The 27,905-nt window shown below is 36.4% G+C and overlaps 1 protein-coding gene across 1 annotated transcript in view; it reads left to right on the top strand.

Annotated features, from left to right (window-relative positions):
* Nucleotides 1-4,546: 4,546 nt before the first annotated feature.
* The window catches only part of LOC125911419 (rho GTPase-activating protein 15-like), a 259,727-nt gene continuing 236,368 nt past the window's right edge, over nucleotides 4,547-27,905 (top strand). The window contains exons 1-2 of the mRNA XM_049615271.1: nucleotides 4,547-4,625; nucleotides 5,195-5,422. Of these exons, the coding sequence (XP_049471228.1) occupies nucleotides 4,547-4,625; nucleotides 5,195-5,422 (307 nt within the window). The remainder of the gene's footprint in view (nucleotides 4,626-5,194; nucleotides 5,423-27,905) is intronic.

Below are 27,905 nucleotides of genomic sequence, written 5' to 3'. Positions count from 1 at the left end.
AACTAGACAATTTAGTCTAAAAGTAAACGATTTTCACTGTATGAATTTTTACTTCTCTTTAAAAGGGTAGATAGCATAAATACGAATCATTGGTAGATATTGTCCACATACCCTTCTTTTTTGAACTGATCATTTATTTTGTATTTCTACAATATCTACATGGGAATTAGGTGGTTAAAACAAAGCACTGCTGTTAAAATGTTCTACATTCCCTCTTCCAGTTATTTCCAGATTTAATCGTGATTTGTGTTTCAATAAGCAAGTCACCTAAAGTTTCATAATTTAGCTTCTCAGGCTACAAGTTGGGAATTGAAAATATGACTTCTATTTACACTGAGCATGTGAAAAAAAGAGAGATATTAAATGACCAACAGTATATATATTAAGCCCAAACTTACCCCTTCTTCCCACTCTGACACAGGGAGTTACGTGCAAAGTTTTGCAAGCTCTAAAAGCGTGTGCTGGAGAGAGCAAAGCAGTATATACTACAGCCTCATGAAAGGAATCAGGCAGGAGGCTGAAAGAAATTTTAAAAACTTGATTTTTCTTTTCAATCAACTTTGGGTAAGGCATTCTTATTTCAGTAATTTAATAAGTGGTACAACAGGGCAATTCCTAATACAAGAAGTCGGATTGGAAAATATGAGTGGAGACAATTCAGTACTTTGTTATGTAATCCATGTGATGGTTGGAGAAGTGTTTTGGAATCTCTTGGGGTTAAGAGCCTGATATAACCTTATTTTGCCATTTCTTTCTTGATCTCCTTCCCTGGACACTTCAGAGTGGTAAGATGATCTTAACTGCCACCAGCTTTGCCCTGAACATCCTCCCAGACTCAAAGTGTCAGGAGGTCTCAGATGCTAACACAACTATCTACACCTGATGTCGATCTCTATGTAAAAGCTAACCAAAAAAGTGACAAGAAGCCTAGAAAGTTGTTTGTAATAGCATTTCCTTTAGCAACATTTCTGAAATGTTAGCTCTCCAGTATTTCCAAATAAAAAAAAAATAATAACAGCATGTGAGTGTAACATGGGAATACCATGAAAACAGCAGTTTGGCAGGAAAGGGGGATATTTCAAAATAAGATCCCCAGAAAGAAAAGTTCTGGCAGATGCACAATTCTGGATCATATTATCTAAAACACTGGATTCCGGAAAAATTTGAGGGTTTTCTTTTGTGGTTCTTATCCCTTAATAGAATGGTAGTGAATGTTCATCATCCAAACCGGGTTGATTCCTCCTCCCATTACTGAAGTTGAAAAAATAAATGTACAAAGGGCACCCATTACAATCAGCTTTTTCATCTCTAGGGTGGTTTTAACACCATTAATGCTATGTTGGGTATAAAACTTAAAAAGCCTTCAGTCCTTGGGGGGAGCGTCACATACATATACAGAAGTTGAATCACTATGTTGTACACCTTAACGTAATGTAAGATTGTGTGTCAACTGCACTCAAATAAATAATAATAATAATAATAATAATAATAAAATCCCTCGATTCTAACTATTCTTTGGTGTGAGCAGCTTTAACAGCAATTAAATCTCTCAGTGGGTTAAGAGTGGTGCTCAAAGCTAATGCCTTTGGCCTGCGTGTTGAGACTTAAATTGTATATTGTTATTGAAAATTCTTAGGCTTTCAAAAATATTCCTTTTGGGCTTGAAAGAAAAGATCACCCATCAATGGAGAAAAGAGGAACGTATAAAGGAAATAAAAGTAAATTCTAAAATACCTGGAAAGCGAATCCCATTCAGGTTAACTTTTTGTGGAGATGAAAATATGTAGAATTAAGAGCAATTCCTCTGTAAATGAGATTAAATGCTTTAGAATTTAAACTCATATCTCTTTAGTCTCTTTTCATTTTTGAATAAAAAGTTTAAATGGGAATGGAAAAAAAAATGCTCATTGGCTTAACATAAATCTTTAAATTGCAGTAAAGTTCACCCTCAAAAAGTAGTTGAATCTCTGAGGAAAAAGAAAAGGCTGAATTCTATTTTTCATAAATGATGGATTATTGTACCACACTGTGTATTTTCCAGTAAAGTGTCCTTTTATTTGCACTGTGTGATTACAAGTTTCTAAAAGTATGTGTGGGGTCACTTGGGTGCTGTGGGAAAATGGAAGGAACACTGTTCTGTTAAAATCAGTAGTGAAATCAGAAGCAAACTATGTCCTGATTATCATAGGCATGTGTTTAAATTTTGCCTTCCTTAATTGGTGATGTTGTATTTACTTAAAATGAACAATTTGGCAAGTTTTTCTCCCTTGACAACAGAAAAGCGTAAACTGTTTTATAAGTTTGGCTGTTGAAATCAGATTTGTAAACCACAATATTCAAAGACTTTTACTGCTGTTTACAGGGACCCCATGATGGACTTGGCTTTATAACCATGTGCTTTTTACATTTTTAGTTCGTATTTATAGCGCTTTCAAGTTATTTGCTTAATAAAAAGTATGCTGTATATTATAGTCATCTATTGACTTTAACTTCTGCATTACTCTTCCTAGAACAAAATGAGTGGAATGAATGATAGCAAAGGCCTTGTAATTTGACTTGTCATCTGAGGATGATTATTTATGGCATCAGGAAATGGAAGTGGACGCTGTAGTCTGTCTCTAGGAAAGTCATTAGAGGCAACTTTGGAGAGTTTGGCTGTGTTAAAACCAGTGTGATCACACCCAAGACTGCTACTTTCTCAGTGTTTGTGAGAAGGAAACAAGATAAAGCATTTAAAAATATTATTTCATGTTCTTTGAAAAAACAATACACCTTACATACACATGTATGAGCCAGATGTACATGGCTTTTCACATGTAGAGCCAGATGGTGGTATTAAAAACAAAACAAAACAAACAAAAAAAAAGAAAACAATATACATGTTTTACAGTTTATATGTGAAATATTTTGCATATATTTCATAGACATTTAATATATATTTTATATCTAATATTATGAATGTAAATATATTAAATATATAAATATATATTCACATAATTATTTAAATGTTTGCATTAAATGTTTCTATATAGTAGAATATGCATTTATTCATATATATCTGTTTAATATATATTTATATATACCATATATAAATATATAAAACATACAAAATATAAAATATATAAATACATTTTATGTTTTTATATAATATATATTATATTTTAAATATTTTTATACTTTGTATATTTAAAACTACATATAACATAAACATATTATATATGTAAAATTAAGAATAGTATCACCAGAGTACCTAAGGGATTCTGAAAGATATAACTCACTATATAAACATTTTCATAATCTTGCATTTATACTCTATATACTTTCTAATCACATCATTTTAACTAGTTCTAAAAAGGCAGATAAAAATGCCTCCTTTGATTCTGTATTTCTTGGCATTCTGTCATGGAAGGTGACAAGATTTTGAGGGGAGACTAGAAATAGAAAATATTACCTTTGATAACCTGTGAAAATTTGGATTGATTATGCCCCATTACTTCAAAGGCAGACTTGAGACCAAAACTACCTTGAGAAAGATTTTTTTCTGAAGGACGTTAAGTGTTTCTTCAGCCTCTGATACTAGAACCCAGACCATGGGGTTTTGAGACAGTTGTCAGTTGAAGCAGCATGTCTGACTGGTGGTCACTGCAGTGACTTGACCCAGGTAAAAACTGAGAAGATATCATGTAAAGATAGTATATTAAGATGCCCAGAATGACTTCCAATCATGCAATTTTGAGTTGGCTAATGCCTGATACTTATGGCCCTATGAAAACAATTATTGCTTATGTGGGTTCTAATGGCAATTGCTGTTTTTCCAAAATCATCTGAGGTCAATTCCACCTCTAAGATCCCTTAGTCTCTTGTACTTCACACCATGCCATATGAGAATTACATAGGCCATATGCATTTTCATTCACAGCAGTTAATTCCAGCCCTGCCATGTATGTACTAGGTGGTCAGTTTGTATTTGTTTATTTTTTCATCACCTAGCATAATACCAGATAAAAATCTTATGAGACTTGTCCCATATCCAAACTTGACCTTGGACAAGTTACTTAACCTTTTTGCCTTAGCTTCCTTGTCTCTAAATGGGTAGAATTATTTTACATACTTCAAAAGTTCATTGTGAGAGTTGAGTCAACAAATATTCAGTGAACATTTACATTTACATGCTGAACAATGTTTGAGGTATTGGAGACCCATTAGTGAACATTTACAAAAGTAGATGAAAATCTCTGCCCACGTGGACCTTACATTGCAGTAACATTAAGTTAAATCATGTTATATGCTTAGCAAAGTATCAAGCATGTAGTAAGGTCTCAATACATTTTAGATATATTATTATTAACCCAGTCGAATGATTGATTTATTCTAAAATATGATATGAAAGGACAAGAGCCTCTATGTACCTAATAAAGTATCCCAAGTCCTCCCATTACGTCAACAATTGGGTTAAGACAATGAAGGGCCCAGTTAAGTTCTATTATCTTAAAGAGAAAATGGATCAGTCATTAATAATAAGATACCTTGAATGTACTTAGACTCTATGCTTAATGAAGGTCCAGAACTTAAGTGTTATGTTCATCATGAAGTTCACAGCCTTTTAGCACAGAGCCTGATGATCAGTAAACATTCAGCTAATATTTGTCTAGGAATGAATTTGATGCACACCTAACTTTGAAGATAGAGCTTAGAATAGGAAGCTGAGGATAGGGGATCAATGAAGACACCGAAGAAGGCTGAGACAAATTTGGTTCAGAATTTTACCTAGAACTGGTGGTAATTTCACATTAATAACAAAAATAAGAAATATTTACTTCAGAAAAAGAAATCACTTTGAGTCAACATAAAAAAGAAGATTGACAAAATTATTTGGGCAGGCAGGACCATTTAAAACACCTGAATTACCTACAAGCAGTATATAATCATAATCGATTGAAATGAACAATTCGAAGAGTTTTCCCTTTAATGTAGATGAATTTTTCTTTGACTATAATTCTGTGTATAGATACAAATAGGTGGCACTATGCAGATAAAGGTCATCATATTAAATATAAGGAAATGAAAGTGAAAATAAATTGTGAATGTATAGAACTAACCACATTCTCATTGCACATTCAGGTGGCAACACAGCTAATATTTTCATACAGCCAAATTTTTACTCGTATGCAGTGTCTAAACAGAAGGGCTTGAGCTATTAATTCCAGTAGTTCCGTAACTACTGCTTCCTATTCATATTTGAATAAAGTAATAATCATAAAGGAGAAATTTACTGCAAGCTTTTTTTTTTTATTTCTAGTGTTCAGACTGCATCATAGTGCTTCCGATACAAGCGACAAAAACCGAGTTAAAAGCAGATTAAAGAAGTTTATCACCCGAAGACCTTCTCTGAAAACTCTGCAAGAAAAGGGACTTATTAAAGGTATAGGCCTTTTTATGCTTTTACTGTAACAGTGATAAATGAATATGCCTCTGTGTCCATAGCTATTCAGCTCTAAAGAAATATTAGGATATTTTATTCTTTTTAGGTTGTTTATTGAATGCTCTGCTCTAACAGAGGGAAAAAAACAGTTGCCCACAAAACTAGTCCTGAGAAAATAAAGGTTGCAGCACAGAACCATTGAAAACAATACTTAGTTTTGCCCTCAGCAGAGCTGGGCTCTGCGCCAGGGGACAGAAGAAAATCCTAGCAGCTCATCAGAATGAACCCATGTCATCATGGGTCTGGACAATCCAGGTGCACACCTACAGTCCCAGCATGCTTAATACCAGCAGCTCTTTTCACCCTTAGATGTGTCCTGATTTGGATAATAAGTTATCTGATCACCCTAATTATAGTCTGAAGTGAGCGCTAGGAAGAAAAGTCCAAGACAAACCGATGTCATGAAAATCTATGGATTTGGAGGCTGGAGAACTAAAAGCTCAGTCTAAACTGAGATAAGTAGGTACTTTTGCAAATATATCTAAAGTAAAGAACAAAATATTCTAGACCATCCTAGCCACCACAATAGAAAAATGTAGAGTCTGGCATTTGACTAATTAGAATTCAAACCTGGGTTCTACCACTCACTGATATTGACATTGAACAAGTCATGACCTCTCTGATCATCAGATACCTCATCTGTTAAATGGGGATACTTGTACCCATCACTGAGCAGGCATGGAGAAATAAATGAGATAATCCATGTAAAGCATTTAATAGAGTTTCTGGAATTAAGTGTTCATAAATGTTCCTGTTATTAATGCCATTATTATTCACTACTGTTGTTATTACTGTCACAGTGCGAAGAGAGATGAAAAAGGATGGGTGGATACATAGAACCAGTGATGTAATAGATAGGGTATCCTAGCGGCCCATCAGAATAAACCCATGTCACCATGTGCTTGGACGGTCCAGGTGCACACCTATAGTCCTATAACTGGATATCACTTACAAATTACACAGTAAAATGTATTATTTTCCTAGCGAGACAACATATGCATTAAGGCCATTATTTTCCCTGCTTTTCCAATTTCCTAGCTGATGGATGGATAGATTTTAAAAATTGACTGTAAGGAGAAATTTGAAAATGAACTAAAATAAACTCTGAGAACAAAATTAAAAGATGGATCTTCATGGGAGCCAAAAGGTGATTTAATTACACAATCATTTCTTAAGAACAGGGCAAAACAGATCTCAATATTTTCAGCAATAGTTAACATGAGAATTACTGAAATGGGTTGTAATAACTGTCCTATCAATTTCAGTCCATTTTTAAACAGGGGAACTTATCACAAGACGCATATGGCATTTTGAACCAATTGTAGACGGTAAAATTTTATGAAGCAAGAGTGGAAAATTCTTTGAATGTACCCATTTGGGGGTTGAACTAGCACCTACTCTAAACCAGGCTTACCTCAGACTTATACTCTGAAGATATCCTTTTCAGGGCCACTTACAGTATTGGGTCCTCTACAGATTCAACTTCATATAATAATATATCAGTACCTTCACTTGTATCTTAGAATGCACCCCACAGATTATAATTTTCTTTGAGAGGATTCAGTTGGAGATTGCCTACCACTTTGAAGAAAATAGAAAACCAAATCAGTAGACCAAACAATCCCAATTTGGACATAAAGTGCAAATTTTCCTGACTGTGGCAAAACAAAAAGGGTTTTAATTCAGGGGCACGGTCTGGCCTCAATCAAAATGCTAAAGAATTAACAACTACCGTGCTCTAGCATTGGTCTCAGAAAGCGGCAGAACTGGATGCCTAATGCGGTTTTCATACTGATGTAATGGAACCACTGAACACACTCCGATGGGTACATTTCCTATCCTAGAGCTCCATTAAATTTCCACCATAGCTGACCAATGAGTCAGTATTCATTAGTAGGGCTATGGAAAATCTATGTGAAATTCTGATTTGATAAGCTTCCATTGTTGTCTTCAGTGGAATTTTCTTCCAAATACAGATCAAGTTATGCAAATATAATCACTTCTTGGGCTTGTTTCAGTTTTAACTGTGAATTTTTTAAAGCGCTTACTGAGATTTTTTTTTTCTTTTCACTAAGTGAAAAGCATTAAACCAATTTTTAAAAATACGGGCCCAGTCAAATTTAGTACTTTAAGTCTATTTTCTTAGCATATTTAAGACAAAGACTTAGAGAAAGCAATGAAATCAGTGTTTTTGATCAGTTATGAAAAATTACATAAAATAAATGAATGATTAATGGTTAAATGACTCCACGTAACTCTTTCAAAGAGAAGTAGTATTCAGAAAGAGAGATTATGGCCTTTAAAATTGTTCTCTGTGTATCTGCCCACAAGAATATGCATCAAATTCTTTCAACAGTCTAATCTTTTAGGTCTGGAATAAAGTCCTTCACAACAAGGTTCAGGAAAACTGTGATGATAGTTTGGATCTTAAAAGTGAGCTTCCTGACACTTAGGAGGGACTTTGCAGGGCCACAGCCACTTTTCAAAGTGTTTTTACTCCTTTATGTAATGTTTCCAACAGGCTGAAAGGCCTGAGCTTTGAATGCAGCCAGCCTTTATTGAGCACCCAGGGTGGAGCAGGAAAGGCTATGCCTTCTTAACTGTCTAACGCCTAGCAGATCAACATCCCCAAAGCACTTTCTGTGAAAAGAGAATTGTCTCAATATCACACAGTCTGAACTCAGTCACAAACTCTTCCTTCAATATCTATTTTTTGGGACTCATGGAGACCTGGCCAAAATGTGCTTTCGTTGGCTAGAAGCTAGATCTGGAAACAGTCCCTTGATGGGGCAGCATTTTCTAATTTCTTTAGTATCACTAATGAGAAGGGTACATTAGAATGTCAAAAAGAGCTGGCAGATAATTATGGATGATGACTCAATGGAAAGAAATCTTAATAGCTCAGATGCGTATAGCAGTCACTATACCACTGCTGTGGCAGCTTCTGAAAAGCCTTCAATTTCTCCAAGTGCTTTCACATTTGCCAAGAAAATGGCAAGTACCTTTTAAATGTGTGAGTTTATTGCATTGAATGTCTTATCAGAAATAAAACTCAAATAAGTTTAATATGTAAATTATAGGCAAGAGGGTACATTTTAGGGTGGCATGTATGTTTGTAACATATTTTCTACTTGGTTTTGAAACTGAAGTAAGAGCTCTTCAGTGTCAGCCAAACTACCTTATATAATCTTTCAAATAACAACACTGACATCCAAGAACAGAAAACACTTGCCAGTGCAATATCTAGAAAGGATAACAATTGTTTGTTTTGGGGGAAGCAACTAGTATTTCCTTATATCAAAATGATAGAATTAGAGAGGATTGTATGTTTAGAAAGTAGTTTCTTTCATCTTCATGTGGATAAAACCATAATGGATGGTATTAGGAGAAACTGAAAGTAATGTTGTACTACCTTATTTTGTAATCACTACATTATAAAGGAAACAACCTGTTTAAAGATGAAATAGTATGCCTCCAGGATTTATGATGAAAAGCAGTGCTCCCCTGCCTCATCTCGGTTTTGCTCCTTACGAGGCACTACTTGGCACTGTTTCTATCCGTTGTTTTCTTGGTGGTTGACTCCATAGCTTATGTTATTGCTATCTGGAATACAGGTTAGTTAGATTTTGTCAATATCTTCCTTATCTTTCATGACATAATGTCTTGATTTATCAAGCTTAGATGTCATCTCAGGTTTCTTTTACAAATAGACATGAATTCAACTCAATTAAACCAGACCTCATCCACCTGGCCCTTCCCCCCCCCAAATACTCATGGTCAAATACAACAGGTCTGTGTCTCTCCAATAGCTTTCTCTATAACATCCAATATACTTAAATCTCTACTTAGTGTTCCAGTAACCACAGAAAGCTGAGACTTAGTGCTACTGTTGACAAGACAAGAAGTTTAGTGCCTTTTCCCCACTCTCATCTCCTCTGTCTTTGCTACTGTGATTCTTACTTCTATATCATAAAAACTCATTATTGCACTGCTTTCTATAATTATGACTCATTTGTAGATTGATTCTGAAAGTTAAGAACCAAAAACATCATTCATACTATTACGATTATGTAAGGTTGTTTCCTGTAACTCCAAGGACTAGACTTCATTCTCTGTTCTTACAATATCATGACCTCTGTGATTCTCAAATAATCCTCTTGATCATAGTGAAAAAGATTATCTTTTCTTTTACATTTGGAGGTTGCATTAGTACATTTACACTGTTTCACAATCACAACCAAGTCCTCCATGTTTTTCCTCATATTTTGATCTAAATGTGAAGAAAATCAGGTACCTGCATTTACTTTATATTGATCATGTAAATATTATGGAATTGCTGACCAAGTCATGTGCCAGATAGGATTAACATGTCCTTGAGTTCAATGTGATCACTTAATGGACCACACAAATTATAATGTGCTTATTTTTTTAAGTTTTTATTTTTATTTCAGTCAACATACAGTGTTATATTAGTTTCAGGTGTACAATATGGTAATTCAGCCCTTCCGTACATCACCCTATCCTCATCATAAGTGCACTCCTTAATCCCCATCACCCATTTAACCCATTCCCCCATCCACCTCTCCTCTGGTAACTACTAGTCTGTCCTCTATGGTTAAGAGTCTATCTCTTGGTTTGTCTCTCTTTCTCTGTTTTTTATAATGTTCTTACTTTTTAAGTTCATGCTTCATCATTTGCTTACAATCATGCTATATTTTAGTCTGATACATTTTTTAAATGTTTATTTATTTTTGAGAGAGAGAGAGATTGAGAGAGAGTCAGCAAGTGGAGAAAGAAGCAGAGAGAGAGAGAGAAAGGGAGACACAGAATCCAAAGCAGGCTCCAGACTCTGAGCTGTCAGCACAGAGCCGGATGTGGGGCTCAAACTCATGAACCACAAGATGATCAGGACCTGAGCTGAAGTCGGATGCTAAATCGACTGAACCACCCAGGCACCCCTAGTTTGATACATTAAAAAAATGTTTATTTATTTTGGGATAGAGAAAGAGAGCATAACTGGTGGAGGTGGAGAGAGAAAGAATATCAAGCAGACTTCACACTGTCATCGCAGAGCTCCATGCATAGTTCCATCTCACCAACAGTGAGATCATGACCTGAGCCGAAATCAAGAGTTGGATGCTTAACAGACTGAGCCACCCAGGCCCCCTTAGTTTGATACCTTTCCGATTGTGCATTTCTTGTGCAGATTCCCCACCCCCCTCCTCCACCACAGAGCTTTTTTCTTGCCTCTGGGCCTTTATGTCATCAAGGACTTTAATCTTCTCAGTTAAACAGTCGGTGTTCAACTCCCTAGACTCCCTAGAGTCCCTAGAATGTAACTCCCTGTTTTTGTTTTTGTTTTTGTTTTTGTTTTTCCCAGAATATGTTCTCAACTCCTTCTATCACCTCACCACACTTGGATTGATTGTTTTCCAGGCTTTACCTGGAATCAGCCCGTGATTCTCTTTTGCTGAACTTCTGAATTGTATTCACTGCCTTCTGAATCCATACCTTCTCTTTCTTGCTTTAATTCCTTCTATTACTATGTAACAGCCTCCAGTAACTCATTTAGAAAACATGAGACCTTGATTGTCTAAAAATATCTTCAGTATGCCCACACTTGGTCAATAGTGTAGTTGGGCATAAAATTCCATTGCTTCTAGAATACAGAGTTGTAGTTTCCATTTTTACTCCTGTTACTTTGAATATTTTTTCTTTCAGAATCATTGGTTTTTTGTCTTTATTTTGAGATTCTGTAATCAAGATAATGTATATGGTTGGCAGAATTTAAAAACATTTACTCTGCTTAGCACTCAAAGAATTAAGATTCTCTTCAGCTCTGAATTTTTTTCTCTCTATTACTATGTTGATAAGTCAGTCCCTCCCATCAGTTTTCTCTGGTTCTTCTTCTAGGATCCTTATGATGTGAGCATTTAGATCACCAGGATTTATTTTTCCCATATTCTGAAAGAATTCTCAATTTTATCCCTTTGTCTTTATTGATTTAACTTTAGAAATTATATTTTCAATTTGTTAGAGTCTTTCTTATTCTCCATTCTTTTTCTTTTCTTTTCTTTTCTTTTTTTGAATATCCCACCTTTACTCTCATACCTAATAATGAGGATGGCCTGTGGCAGTTAGCACTCAATAAATATTAATTAATTGAATAAGTGAGAAAATAGAAAATAGAGGATACTTTTCTAACTTATCCAAGGATATAAATTAAAATGTGTTGTTGTCATTTGGACTTTTTAAAATTTTTTTTGTTTTAAAATGTTGTCTCATGTTCTTTAAATTATCAGTTTTACATGGATATATTTCACTCATTCTACTTCTATCACATTAGTGACTTAGCTCAAATGTCTGGTGGGCAAAAGATGTTCATTCTTATTACTAAATGAGGCTCCATAGACTAGCTAAAATTCTATGTACATGGTTAGAGCTTGTTAATGATATAGTTTTTCTATAGGGTAATGTGTAGGGACTGTCACATTTGTGTCAAACATGAAATATTTCCAAAAGTTCCAGAATGCCTTATATACTCTTGATAAACTTAATCAATCAAGATTTTTTATTATGATAGAAAAATTTCCACTCCATTTTACAATTCAGAAAATTGAGTTTATTCGAAAGTACAGCAGCTTTAGGTTTGTAGCTGGATTCTGCTTTTTGCCAGCTAGATAACTTAATATTTGGTTACTGACTCTTTCACCTATGAAATTTACATCATAAAATTTGAATGAAATATGGAAGAACTTCACACCATACCCAGCTTATCTTAATTACTTAGCAACTTTCTTCCTTCCATCTTTCTGTCCTTCTTTTCATCTTTCTTTTCTTCCCTTTTGGCCCTCTTCTTTTTCTTTATTACTTAGGTTGATGGAGCAAATTATGGTCAAGATGGCCTTGGGAAACCATTTTCTCAGGTATTCCTTTAAAATTTGGGAAATCAATCCTGGCAATTGACAAGGAAAGGCAGTAGTAGCTTGCTTACTTCAAGGGAAGAGTGTAGATAATTTATGGTTGGCTCATATTTATCTTTTTTGTAATTTTCATCATGATACTCTTTATACATAAATGGCCATGAGCTCATTTTCTTTTCTAGCTACACCAACTTATACAGTGTCATCTAATTGCTGGAACATTTAAGTAATTACCCACACAGGCACAACTAATTATTTAAGGTTTCTGTCACATGAGAAAATAATGTCTTTGAAATTATAGTACTTTAATAAAATATGTCAATTATATTGAGAAGTAAAGAAAGATTTGCCATTCACATTTCAGATTCAAGCTATAAGCGCTAAAATTTCCACAGTAATCTTTATGAATAGCAAAATCATTGAGTTAAAAGGAAACTATTTTAAAAGTAATTTGTTAGAACTGATGTATGACAGAGTAACCTACCTGTCACATTGTTAATTTAAGCAAAACATTTATGAGCAACACCACAATATACCTTTGGGTAGAGACATGCTCCAATTCTGCCACTTTATCAGTGTTAGTCTGAGAATAACTGTATTTGAATTTATATACCAGGGCACAGGTCTATCATTTTGGGCCTGAAATACTCTCACAACTTCCACAATATGCACTAATGTGCTTAAAAATATCTTGTAAATCTTCTTTTCTTTAAACTTCTTTATGGTTCATAATTGAACTATGATCCTTACGTGTGAGCTATGTCATGATTTAATATTAACCAAAATTAATAGCCAACCTTAAGCTTCTTTATCTTGGCCTACAAGCTTCCTGGTTGCTTTGCATTTATAGTTCCCAGGCAGTTTCTGTTATTTAAAGGCTCTTGGGAGCAAATGTGTTGGTAATAGAGTAGCACATAGCTAGCTTTTGTTCAATAATAAAATGCAGGTCACCATGAGAGATGGCAAATGTTGAGAAAAAAGTGCACCTGGGTAACAGGTTAAGCCCATGTCTTTTAAAAGCCTGTTATTCAGAGAGGAAATGATCCCAGTCTTAGGAGATATTAAAAGCAGAATAACTTGGGAGCAACAAGAGAAAAATGAGGTCCAGAAATGGGAGTGAATTAGGTAAGGGGAAAAAGAATGAGCCAGAATAATAAGTTGGTTAGTCTGTGGTTCAAGAACTTCCTTTCTCATGGAGAGAGACCTTTTACACAGGCAATAGAGTATAATATTTGAGATGATGACTTATATATACCTGATTTTTAATATCCACAAAATGGTTTTACCAAAAGTGTCCTGGTATAACCTACTATATTTTATGTATTTGTATATAATAATAATTATAATAATTCTCTTTTTCCCTTTCTTTAAATTACATTTCTTTCCCTTTGAGTCAAGCCTTCAAAATCTTTCCCATTTTTTAAGTAAAAGAAAATGCCAGATAGTATCAGGCTTCAGCCCTAAAACGGACTGGATGTCTAATAATAGCCATGCTAAGTGCTGGGAGTATAAGATGAATTTGACCCATTTGATTCAAAACCAGCAATTTGTTTTTAGCCAATGGTCTCTAAACCCATATTAATTCTTGCCATGGCAGTAGATGCTGGTTTTATTTATTCTAGTGACTATCGATCCTTAAAAGATGGCCCAGAGTTTTGGCATACCCTATGGGTTCAGTCTAATCCTGGGGCCAGGATGAAATATTGTCGTTAAGCCTTCCATTTTGAAGACTGACAAGTTTCCATAAAATAAGAAGAAATAGAGCATGAGCACCAATAATGGTACAGTAACAAATACACACAGGTTTTCTTTCATGAGGTGGATCTATACCATGCTTTACACATACTCTGTGCTCTAACTCGTGTGTGTGTGTGTGTGTGTGTGTGTGTGTGTATGTGTGTGTAGATTGTAAAAAAAGATACAAAATCTCCCCTTCCGCCCCTGACATTGCACCAGCCAAAATTTCTATGCTCTTGGAAGCATAGCCTCAACTAGTTGCACACGGCCAAAGTCAATCTGATGTGATATTTCCTTCTTGTGCCAGGAGGCTGCTGCCCTCTGGAGAGGTGGTGCATGACCATTCGGTCCTCTGATCACATCCTAAATCTTCCCTCCATGAAACCACCTAAAGAGAAGAAAAAGATGCAGGGCATCTGTGTTCATAAGAATTCCCCTTTCTTAAAGGTTAGCATTTATTATTGATACCCTGCTGTTCTCCAGCAGGTGTTCTCATACCACAAAGTTCCCTCATGACTCCTAAACCCAGCTTCCCAGGCAGGGGAAGATTCTTCAGCTTAGTTCTTGTTAGCTTTACAGGGCCTCCATAGACCCTACAAACTGTATCCAAAGCCAATGCTGGCTAGTCACTTTCCCCTTTGTAGTTTTTATAATTCTCCTGCTCACACAAAGTACTAGCTGGTGATTTCATTTTGTGGTGAGGTTGATAATTGAGGGAGAAGAAAACAGAATTTCTTTCTGACCTAAAGATTGATAATTTGAACAAACGTGTGAATAAATGCTTCCCAGGCAGGGAGATGAATTGAATTTTCCATGGTGCTTGAGAAAGGAGGTCCCACTCTTCACTCATGGTACAATGGGGATTTGAGTCCACATTATGTGTGCGTTGAATGTGTCTCTAAGGATAGAATCTATCAGAGCTCTCACAACCAGTATCTCCTTATCGGGGTCCACATTCGGCAGATGTGTGGACTGTTACAAGCACAGGAAATATTCATATCAACAACTCACTTTGACATATCCTAAGATTAAGATAGTGCCCTTTTATTTCCTTTAGTATCACTGACAGTTGGGCCTGCAAATCTTTCCTCTCAAATTCGTGTCTATTATAAATCAACAATATTCTACAAATTCCCAAGAGAAAGAAAAAAATGTATCATGTTATTGGGGGATGGTAAATTTTGTTCAATATAGAACTTTCACTCTTGACTTGTTACCCTACCTGATTAGCAACATTAAAATGTAACCATCCTCTATAAAATTCAGTCATCAGAAAAATAACCCAGTGTTGCAAAAGTGCTATTCCAGCATTTTCTATTTTTCGTTATGGGAAGGAGACAAGAGACCATATCAGAATTTGGATAATTGTAATTGGTGGTCTGTCAGTGTTAGTCAAATTGCAATATGGAGAGGTATGTCTCCCAACTTTTCTTTGAAATTGACTGTATTGCTGTAAGTGTGTTTTATCAAAGCATTTTCTGGGGCAACAGATCTGAAAACATAAACTTTATGTAGCATTGTTCCTCCTTAGATATTTCCCTTTAATATGTCCTTTCTTTTTGAAGATAAAATAAAAGTACATAAAAGAGTTCTGGGAATAGGCAGCTATATGTCATAAACACCCTCCACTCCCCCTCGCCCAAGGCCCCCAGCCCCAGAAATTTGGAAATGATTTGATCGAAGTGATGACTGCCTTGATCTTGTTTGAATACTCCTTCTTCATTGTCTTCTTCTCTCTATGGGAGGCAACAATCCTGTCATGGAGTCACTCGTGGGAGAGAAAGAGGTATTTCAAGCAACCATATTTTCCAAACACAAAATTGAGACACATGGCCTGACAATGACATAATATTTGAAGTAGGGACTGTGTGCAAAGATCCAGAACATATGGTTGAAAGGGTTTTCTTATAAAAAGCAACTATTAAGACACTCTCTAGATTCTTATTCACAAAAGCCACATTCTTCAGCCCTCTTTATTCTCATTTAGAAATATTACCCACAAATCAGAAGACCGACCCGTTTTCCTTCAAACATGTTGCTTTGCCAGTACGAGGAACTCCCTGTTGACTGGAAAGTTAAATGCACAGCCATCAAGGAAGCAATGCAAACCAGACTGCCAAACATATTATGAATATGTTGCTTTTCTTTAAAGTGCTGGTTGGTTTTTCATACTGGAGTATTGACTAACTGTCTGTGTTTGATGTATGGTTTACCAGCCTGATGTCGACTTATGGTTAGAGCTTAACTTGTTAGTTCTGCTTTTGCAGCCAATTCAGAATAACTACAGATGCCTCGAGATATGAAAATTGACTGCTCAAATGGACTCAGTGTGGGAGTTTCATTGGTTTTAAATTGATAACAGCTGAAAGAGTGAATGATTATAGTGTACATGGGCATAGGACACAGCTCTTTCATAGGAGCTCTTGTGAACACACTCCCTTAGTGTGGGAATTTTTTCTTTCTTTTTATATCACAGTTATTTCTGAGCAACCTTGGGTTAAATTTTAAAATTGCACAGGCATATGCAGAAGCCTTCCGAAGAAATAATTCCTGAGAAACAGATAAATTTTGATGACGTGGGTTTCTATTCTGGAGGGAACATTTAAAGTTAAGTAGCATTCCATAAGGTGGTAATTGTGTCTATTTCCCAGGCATCTGAGTTAAATAAGCTGTAGAGGAAGCATAAACTGTCATAATAGAAGGGTTGGAGTGTTGTGTACATCTCATTCTTCAACTCACACAAACCGAAGCTCCAAAGTGCCTTATCACAGATAAGTCAAACAAAGCCTCTTCTTTGCTTTCTTATTCTCCTGGGAGCAGTTATTATTGTTTTCATTATTCAAAAAGATGATCTGAACACTTTCTTCTCACACAGGAGAAAAAAAAAAAAAAGAAAAAGAACACAAAAGAGAAATGAGGAAACTTTTCTCCCCTCCTCCAATCAGCAACACTTATATAAAAAGGTTTTATGAAAATGCACTTTCACGATTTAATAGTAGCTTAGGGGAAAAGCCCAGTAAAGAAAAGAATTCAGAGAAACTTTAAGAAGTTTGTAAGAAAGAAATATCTGTTTATACATGCCTTCTTCAACTCATATTTTTCCAAGAGTTCAGTGTCCTTACTATTTAACACTAGGACCTAACTCCATTTCATTTTCAATTGTTTTGAGCATTTTACCTTTGATATCCCATTAAAAATGTTAGAGCCATTTCATATAGCTAACTGATAGAAAACATCAATCTATAATAATAAGATTAAGTTGGGGCTTGTTGAAGATACATAAAACCACATATTATGTACCTATTTCACATATTTATTTTTAAAAGGAAAAAAAAAAAAACTGAAACATTGTGCCCAGTTAGCCCATCCCAAACGTGTGACAAATACCTAATTGCTAATGAATTGACATAAATAGTGACATAAAGTGTCACATAAGGTGACAAAATTGCTAATAACAATTTGTGGAATAAGAATTTTATTTCACAATAACACTGACGATGCATACATTCGGCCGTGCAAGACAATCAAAATACAAAAGATGCCCTGATAGATAGTAAAATAAAATGCAAAGGATGCCCTCATAGATAGTAAAACAAAATAAATCACACATATATATGGGGAATTTTTATAAGAAAGTGTGTTATATGTTTATTGCTCAAATTTTGCCCCAGATTATAAGCTGTGTACTTAATCTAAATTACTAAATCTTAAAATTACCCAATTTGGTGCCTTTCTGAGTTACATATGGCCATTGAATCATGCTTCGTGTTGTGACGGAGAACTTGTGTGGCTAGCCATCTAAGAGGCTGCTATAAGGACTGACATTTTCATAATCCAGTTCTGTTAGAAATGTAAGAGCAAAAGAGAGAAATTTTCATGCTCTTTCAACACTTGTTGAGCTCCAATTTTTTAATGATTTTCTTATCTACCCATATTAGACAGGAGGGAGATTTTAGAGGAGATGTCATCCAAGTTAAACACATGTGAGGGTCATTAACTTGAATATATCACTCCTAACTTGTCCCTTTGAACTTGGAACTCAGACTCATAGGAGGAAAGGCAAAGATGGAGGCGGAAAAGGGCTGGCCTCAGTTAACCTCACAGTGAAGGAATCTATCATGCAACGAGAGGCTGAGAACTAAGAAAGCAGATGGGCTGAAAATGATATCTTGAGGATATCTTTATATCTTGAGATTCCAAAAATCTAGATTTCAGAAAGGCTGTCCCTCCCCCGGACTTTATCATCATTTGTACTGCCTCATACATTTCATCTCCTGAACAGTAAAATACTGTGTTTACCTCTTTTGTGATTTCACATTTCAAATTCAGTGGGGCCTTGAGCATGTGACAATTTCAATCTTAAAAAAATTAATTAGCATAGGAGAACATTCAATATTATGTAAAGAATTTGACAGGACCTCACTTAATGTTTTTAGAAGCAATTAATATGTCAAAAAAGGAAGTGAGAGCCTGTTTTGGCTATAAATATGTTTACATAATTACCGGTTGGAGAAGTCAAACATTTTAGGGAGAAAAAAAGCAAGGTTAGGCCCTCTTTTCATCAAAACCAGAATTCCCGATGATGTCAGATATCTCAAATCCCCTATCATAAGTTTCCTTTATTCATGTACACACTTGCGTGCATGACCTTTAACCAGAAAGATCACATATTTATAGTATGAATGAATCATCTTGAAGAAAAGGAATATTGATTAGAAATACACTGTTAATCACACACAAGGAGAGGCAATCACATCTGTGTCTGAAGTTATGTTCAACTCAAGAGGCCTCAGGAATATGGAGAAGGTATTTCAGTAGTGGCTATGCAGTAGAGGAATATAAGTATTCCAAATGTGACAGTTCAGCGCCACATAGTAGGCACTACGTTAGTAGACATGCCTGTCTCATACTATAGCATGGAGGACGGAATAGGAAGCAGAAGCCCTGGCCAGGGATCTGTGGCTTCAGAAAGGACTGATGAGTAGGAGGTGGATAGTAGGGAAAACAGGGACCACAATCCTTGTCCAGTACCAAAAATGGGGGCATAAATATCCTATCCAAAGAAAGTTGGGGATATGGGACACTCATTGTATCTGAGGAATTTTGGAGATGGTGTTAAGTACTTTCGAGGAAAGTTTTAGTGGGAAGCACTTCCCTGTGATAACCCAAAGCCATCTGTTCCTACAATTAGTTAGTATAGTATGAACACTACCAAAAGCCCAAAGGAAACTTTTGTCTCCCAGATGCAATTCTCTCAGTCAAGAGTCTGAGAGGCTGGCACGGATACGTGTATTGAGCATCACTCTCACGTACTGAGCTGGATCATAGACACTCATCTGAGATCTGCTAGAAGGAGTCTGTGCTAATCGATTTGGCATACCATCTGGAGACTAGAAGTGGTCGAAGCAACCTCTGCTAGAGAAGGTTCCCAGCCTGTTGCCCCCATTATCACCAGCCTAGAATCCTAGACTCCAGGAATATCTAATAAGAAATGCAGCTCATTCTTGGGAAAAAGAGATACTTGAGCACAAAACTGTACTTAGTTTTATATATGTCTAAATATATAAAGAATGCTTGAAATAATGAAGTATATGAAAGAGCATTTTCTTCATTGGGTGTGGATACATATGGTGTGAAGTGATAAGGTGGTGGTGACAAGCTCTTCGCCACTATTTGAAAGAGCTATATGTATTCTGTTTTACTCAGGGAAACAATGTATTGCAGTCATTAAACCATAAAGATCACTGAATTTTGAAGTAGATTTGAAGTCTAGTCTTGGCTCTGCTATTACTTGCTTTGAGGGTTTGGACAAGGTAATAAAATTTTCTGTCCGAATACTCTCCGGATAATATCTCCTATGACTATTGATACTACACAAAGAGCAATTAGCATAGCGTATTGCTCCTCTACTCCTAATTCTACTCTTTCTATGGTATGGCATATTGTGAGCACTTCTTCTCCTGATTGTAGAGCAGGTATTCTGAAAATTGCGAAACAGACAAATTAGGGTGAGAGTTTTGTGGCATTACATTAATAAAGCTAACTTTTTGAGCATTCTCTGTGTCTCACATTGTGCTTGTAGCTTGACATGCACTATCCAGTAACAAGGATGAAGAACAACTATGCTGATTTTTAAAAAAATTTTTAATGTTTATTTTTGAGAGAGAGAGACAGAGAGAGAGAGAAAGAGAGAACGTGAGCAGGTGAGGGGCAGAGAGACGAGAGACACAGAATCTGAAGCAGGCTCCAGGCTCTGAACTGTCAGCACAGAGCCTGACGTGGGGCTCAAACCCACAAACTGTGAGATCATGACCTGAACGAAGTTGTACGCTTAACCAACTGAGGCACCCAGGTGAACCTACGCTGATATTTCTTCATGCTTTGATTATTATTTATATCACCTACTCGTATATTCTTTAAATCACAATGTCCTAAGAGGATACAAAGATATGTAAAGAAGAGTTTCCCAAGAAATGAGTAAGGGAGATAAAGGCACAACAAATATGGCATAATATATCAAGTGTCGAATGCTTTAGGGACAGTCAGGTCATGGATTTGGGGAAATTACAAATGGGAAAAGCGTGAGAAAGATTAATGTTTCCTTTATTCTGTGGTCTTTAAACTGAGTCTTAGAGTATTTGGACATGTGGAGAGCTGGGTGAGACATTCAAGTGCACAATTGTAGGAAAGCATTGGAATGGTGGCTTGTATGAAATGCAGCGGGTTGGATGAGAAGCATCTGTGGCAGGTATTTTGTGCATTGCCAGAGTAAGGAATCTGTATTTTATAGGAAACTTTATTATTTACTTAGTAGCCATGATTCATTTTTATTTATTTGGCATACATTTATTGAGGACCTTTCATGTGGAAAACAATGGGCTGATACTGGGCCCAGAAAGATGTGTAAGATGCGATTCCTTCCTTCAAAGTTAAACACTCTAGAAGCACCTGGATGTCTCAGTCAGTTAAGCGACCGACTCTTGATTTTGGCTCACATCATGATCTCGAGATTTGTGAGATCGAGCCCTGTGTCAAGTGCAGAGCCTGCTTGGGATTCTCTCTCTCCCTCTCTCCCTGCCCCTCTCCCACTTATGCTCTCTCTCTCAAAATAAATAACATTTAAAAAAAACACCAAAGTTAGACACTCTAGCACTGCTAAGAAAGAAATATTCTACATCAAAAAAAGTATTTCCATACGCTGCAAATTTGTCCCCACTTTAGAAGATCAATGAATGGATATATTATGACATTAATGGTTTTCATCTAATTTTACTTAATTCCTATATAACCACATTGGGTCATGCCCCAGCAGCCTGTGGATATGAATGAAATAACACAGATATTAAAGCACAAATATCATAATTCGTGACTCCCACCTGTATAACCATAGCAACTTGGGCTTTATCTCTCTCCAAGGTCTCCTTGGCTATTTCTGGAAGCACCTAGAGTATATTGCATTTGATACCCCATTACCTTACAAACTATCCAAGGAAGGCACCTCACCACAGCCATGCAGCCAGTATCTTCTGAGAGATGGAAGCCTCACTGCTTCAGTATCGTCCAAGAGCTGGCAAATCTACAAAACCTTCTACATGTCAAACAGTAGTCCTAACCTTCTGGTTCCCATGCATTTTTAGATTCACTCTGTCTCCAGAGCAAATGAGGAGACTGCTCTTCTCAGCCACCTGTGCGTTTTCCCTGATGTTTTAGGACCTGAAGCAACAGCCCTTAGGCTAAAATCTTATAAAGTGAGAAAATGGCTTCTTTCCATTCCGTGTGAGGTCCTTTCCTCAATAGAAGTCACATCTACTCCCCAGGACTTAGCTGGGATGCATGCAAAATTGTGTCATCTCTCAGAACTCCCAATGACCCCCACAAAGTCAAAATTTCTCTTAAGTCACTGTCTTTTGGTACCTACAATATCGATACTTTAATTTGGTCATCTGGGTTTTGCCGATTCAGTAGGCAGACTGAGATACTCCATTCCACCTTTATGGACACTCCTTCCCTGCAGAGGAAGGTCCAGCTAGCCGGAAAAGTAATATAAATAAAGAGTATGCAACAAAAAGAAAATGTGCAGTCTACAAAGTGCATCACAATGAGATACCTATTTTTTCAAATCTGTGGACAGCTTCAGGACAGGATAAGGTGTTTTAGAAGTGTTATTGCATAGTCACTTTCTAAAGTAAGGGCTGAAAAAAAAACAATAAAGTAAGGGCTAAAAAAGAGAAACACACTGTATTTGACTGGAAGCCCAAAAGAGACAAAATGTTTTGGAAACATGTGCATCATGGCCTACTAATTTAGGCTCATAACCCCTTCTCTCCAATTACATTCCTGGAAATGGTTTTCAATTTCTTTGCATAGAATAACCAGAGGACCACAGTGTTCAGAGCAGTCCACGGGGAACAGGCAGACTTGCACAGAACTTACACCACACCTCCACAGAGCTAGCCAACATTGCCACAGAACCACATGATTCCCTGGCTCTTAATATGGTTTATTATAAAATCCTTTACCTGCCTCAAAGCACTTTTCATCAAAGCTGCTTTTAAGCTGAGGCTGAGGACCAAAGAATGCCTTTAACAGAATCCTGAAATAGCTTTTAACCCGAGGCTGAGAAGAGAAAGTGCTTTTAACCTAAAGTGCTTTCCTCTTAGGTACTTGAGCGTGTACCTAGCACTCAGCATTAGTAGCTGTGAGAACACCCTTAAGACCCAAATGAAAGAGACTCCATTATAGATATTCAAACCTGTTATATTAATATATTACAAGTAATATTTGAAATCATTAAGCAGTTTCACTCCAACTAAATTTGAATCTTTTCTTATTGAACTATGCATTCATGCAAATAAATTGAAGTCTTACCACCTGGGATTCTAACAAACCTACGCTGATATTAGGAAAAGTACAGTGTTCTTCCCACATTTGACTTTAATTCACAGTGAGTCAAAATTGCCACACCTTCTCTACCATAAAAGAATCTTTCAACTTGTATCAGTCACTGAATGATATTTCCAGCTTCAGTCCATATTTGTTGGGCTGAAAGGTAAATTAAATCCTTTAAAATAAATTCAATCAATTATCTGACTAAATTTTAAGTATCAAATTTTCTCCCCAGACTTGTCACTCAAACAGAAATAAATGTACTGATTTCAGAATACACATGATCCCTGACTTACAATGGTTCAACTTAAGGGGGGTCTGGATGGCTCAGCCGGTTGAGCATCCGACTTTAGCTCAGGTCATGATCTCACTGTCTGTGAGTTCGAGCCCCGCATGAGGCTCTGTGCTGGCAGCTCAGAGCCTGGAGCCTGTTTCAGATTCTGTCTCCCTCTCTCTCTGCCTCTCCCCCGCTCATGTTGTCTCTCTCTCTCTCTCTCTCTCTCTCTCTCTGTCAAAAATAAATAAACATTAAAAAAAAATTTAAAAACCCACAATGGTTCAACTTAAGATTTTCAACTTTCTGACGGTGCAGAAGTGATATGCATTCAGTAGAGCTTGTGCTTCAAATTTTGAATTGTGATTTTTTTTTCCCTTGGGCTAGTGATAATGGACTACAAGATCCTCATGATACTGGGCAGTGGCAGAGAGCCACAGCTCACAGGGAGCCACGGGATTATGAAGGCCAAGAGCCCATACACTTACAACCATTCTGCACCCATACAACCATTCTGTTTTTTCACTTTAATTACCATATATGATCAAACACGAGACATTCAACACTTTATTATAAAATAGGCTTGGTGTTGAGTGATTTTGCCCAACTCGAAGCTAATGTAAGCGTTCTGAGCATGGTTAAGGTAGTCTGAGCTAAGCAATGATGCTCAGTAGGTTAGAAGTGTAAATGCATTTTCATTTTATGATATTTTCAGCTTATAATGGGTTTATCATGACATAGTCCCATGGTAAGTTGAGGAAGATATGAATAAAGTCCCTACTATATGAAGTAAGTAGACAATCTAACTGATAAAAGTTTTAAGTTCAGAATAATTACAATAAGTTATGTGATTGAGCAATTGAATTTCATGGACAGTTTCTTATTTTAAGAATATAAACTGTGCATAAATATGGGAAAAGGTGGCAAAACTTGATGTCTTTGAATTTTACCCCCTTCTTCTTTTGCTAGTCCCCTCTGTAATTCCAATGAAATGAAGATAGGCAAATGAAAATCAGAAAATACCATCAATTCAAAATGTAAATAATCAGTCATTGCTGTACAAAATTTAGTCATGTTAATCATCCAAATTGCACTAAAGCAGACTAAACCGAAATATATTTCCCTCCAACTCAACTGATCATGGCACAGTTTTTAGATGGAAAACATATTCTTTTGCATACATTGTTTTTTCTTATTCATTCATTCTTTCATTTATGTACTCATTTGGCAACCAGAAGAGAATGTAATAGAATGCAATAGAAATACAAAGGGAAGAAATTATATTTATCTTGTTCTGTGTATATAGTTTCCTTCACCTTGAATATTTTTTCCAGCTTCCTTTACCTAGTAAACATATTCATTTTTACTCTTCCAGCTCAAAGTTACCAACTCCATGAAGCCATTCCTGTCTTCCTCATTCTGAATTAATCCTTTCCTCTCTTTATCCTCAAACTGTAATTTCATTATTTGATTATTTTAGTGTCTTTCAGCTGGACTGTGAGTTACAGCTGGTTGACTAACAACCATCTTACTCAATTTTACTTCCAGGGTAGTTGTGGCCTGGAAAAAAAAGTAGAAATGAAAGAAACAGGACACAAAATCTTTCGGTGACTTTATAATTACTGTTTGTTTACAATTTCATGCTCCTTCTGGTGGAAACTCTTCTGTCCATGGGTGCTTCTGTGATAAGTCTGCTCCTCTCACCAGCCTCTCACAACATTGGGCTATCCTATGTTAGGTTCTTAGACTTCTCTTCTTTCTGCATTCTTCTCAGACTACAGGGTGTTATTCAAATATTCCAGGGCTGGAATATTCCAGTCCTGTGGCTTTAAGATCTCTCTATAAGTTTTCTAAACTTAAACTTCAGCCTGATGCTCCAGACTCTCAAGATTCTATCCTTGCATGTTCAGATGTCTATTTGTCATGTCCTGGGATGTCTGGTTAACATCTCACATTTATCTAGAACAACCCTTGATTCCTTGGTTCTGGCATGTTGTCCATCTCAGAAAATACCACTACCATTTGCCAGCTGGAGTCACCCTCACTTCTAGTCTCCTGCTTTGATCAGCAAATCTCAACTTAAAATATGTTCTAAAGTCAACTGCATTTAGTCACTCCCATTGTTACCAGCCTTCTCTAAGCACCATTGTCTCTCCCTGGAATATATCACCAACCCCCTAAGTATCCTCTGCTTCTTTTCTTGACTCTTTTTAATATAGTATCCATACAGCAAATGAAGGATCATTTAAAAACATAAGTCACTTCATGTCACCCCTATGCTCAATAATTGCCAACTACTTAGAATAAAACCATACTTAAAATATCTGATGACCTTCCTGTGACCTACTGGGTTCTACCTGCTTTGGCCCCCAGGCTACCTTTTCAGTTTCATCTGCAACCATACTTCCTGTTTGTAACCTCACTCTAGGCACATAGGCTTTCATGCTGCTCCCCTACTGCACCCTGCTTACTCCATAGCCTTATACATTTGCTGCTCTTCTGAAGGCTCTCCTCACGTATTGGCATGTGCACACCTTCACTTCTTTTGACCTTTGCTCAATGCCACTGCCTCAGAAATGTCTTTGCTGACAGTGCCTCCTTGTAGCTATCTCCCTGCCTTACTTTATTTTCTCATAGCACCTATCACCATTCAATACTATCATACATGTATTATATATTAATGTATTTATATATACATTAAGAATATATATTCAGGTGCTTAGACTGGACAAATATTGAAAACTCACTGCTCATTGTTCCATTTGAGTTAATAAACTCCTTGTTGAAGATACAAAGTTCTTCCTGGCTGGTGAACTCACCAAAATGCCCACTGCATTACTTGGACCAAAACTGAGTTGAGACTTATTTCCATGAGAGTTTAGGAGCTTATAAGAAGAGGCAAAAGGCTACTTCTTAGAAGCATTGTTTGGGGCTGAATATGAAGTCATGCAAGATGGGGACTACTGGAAGGCTGAAAATGGAAGAAAGAGAAAAAAAAAATAGAAGCAGCTGGAGAAGAGCTCCACCATGCTATTTGGATGACAGTGGGCCTGTCCGTGAACTTCACCTTTGAGCTGCTTTTGTCAAAGGATGCTATTCCTGCATCCAACTGTCCAACTTTGATTGGAGGCTGCAGACAAGCCTACCCTTGTTTGGGGATATCTTCTCTATAGTCTGGGCAAATCTCTTGAGGCCAGTCTTTTCAGAGTAGACATTGTCATTATTATGTTAGCTTAATGAGCTGCACAAGGATGAATAAACATGTGGGGTAAAACTATACACAAAAGTGTATATATTTAGAATTTCTATTTATTTAGAATTCCAAACTACTTAAAAGTTAAAAAAGTATGCTTTTTTCCCTGTATTTGTCTCTTATGAGAAAAAAAATCACAAGTAAACAAGGCAATGAGAGAAATTTACTTCCCTTCCAGTGTATAAGAGAGATTCAACAGAGAATCTGCCTAATTTTTGTTATCTGTGTATCAAAAAACAGGAGCTTATATTTTTAATCAAAGCCCCGAGGCATTGGAAAATAACACAGTACCTTCTAAAGCATTTAATATAGATGAAATTTGGTAGTGTTTTAGCATTAAACATATTTTTCAACATCTTAGTTCAAAGAGATAAGCCATCTGTAAATTATAGTACTTACTCAAATCACCCATTTCTCCAAAAATTATCAGTAAATTTGTGGTAGAGTTATATGACGGGGCTCATATGGCAAGTATTTTAAAGGAGAAGAAGGAAAAGTAATAAGGTTGAAAGTGGAGAAAATATAAAAAGATAAAAGTAGAAACAGGATTCTTTGATAAGTAATCTGAAAGATTTGGTCTAGAAACCTACTCTCAAAAAGAAAACCAAATGTTACTTGTAGTTTAAAATCAAAGGATGAATTCAGTTAAATTGCTGAAACTACCCATGTTGAGAATATTACTTTTGCCCTTCAGTATCCACTGCCCCTCCAGTATAGCAGCCTAGCAGCCAATTGGGAAATGAGGTTCCCATGTGTGTAGCATTCATGGGGTGGGGTGAGGAATATTTCAAGTGCATCCTACCTACTATGGAAGCCACTAGGACTATGTTCTTTTTTCCTATCCTAACCCCATTTTTTAACATAATCTCAACAAATTGGGTATCCTCTCTAAGAACTTCCCACCTTGAGCAATTGATGAATATAGGTCATTATGACCATGTTGGGGGAGGGGGGAGGATGGTCATGTAAACAGCATCCTGACCCAGCCCTCAAGATTGCTGTATTTTCTGTTTCTTATTTCATGAATCTCCTGTGGACCTTGGGTTTGAAACCTCTCCAAGACTCATTCTCCAACCTCCAGTAATTTCTTTGAGTAATTAATAAGTTACTTTGAGTTCCTAGTAATTTTTTTTAGTTTCCTCCCACTCTCATTCCTCAATATCATTTGAATACATTCTTTGCTTAAGAGAGCCTCGGTGGGTTTTTTAAATTGCAGCCAAAACCCTTAACAAATATACCTCACAACCAAAATAGTTGTCTGATTTGAGGTGGGGGGTGGGGGTCTAAGCCGTTCAGTCTGTTACTGTTTTCTGTTCCCTTCTATGTTCTTCATGTATGTGTAGTTTTAGG

The sequence above is a fragment of the Panthera uncia genome (assembly GCF_023721935.1).
Source record: "Panthera uncia isolate 11264 chromosome C1 unlocalized genomic scaffold, Puncia_PCG_1.0 HiC_scaffold_3, whole genome shotgun sequence".
In the NCBI taxonomy this organism is placed as follows: domain Eukaryota; kingdom Metazoa; phylum Chordata; class Mammalia; order Carnivora; family Felidae; genus Panthera; species Panthera uncia.
The sequence above is the reverse complement of the archived record's forward strand: the minus strand, read 5'-3'. Positions and strand labels throughout refer to the sequence as shown.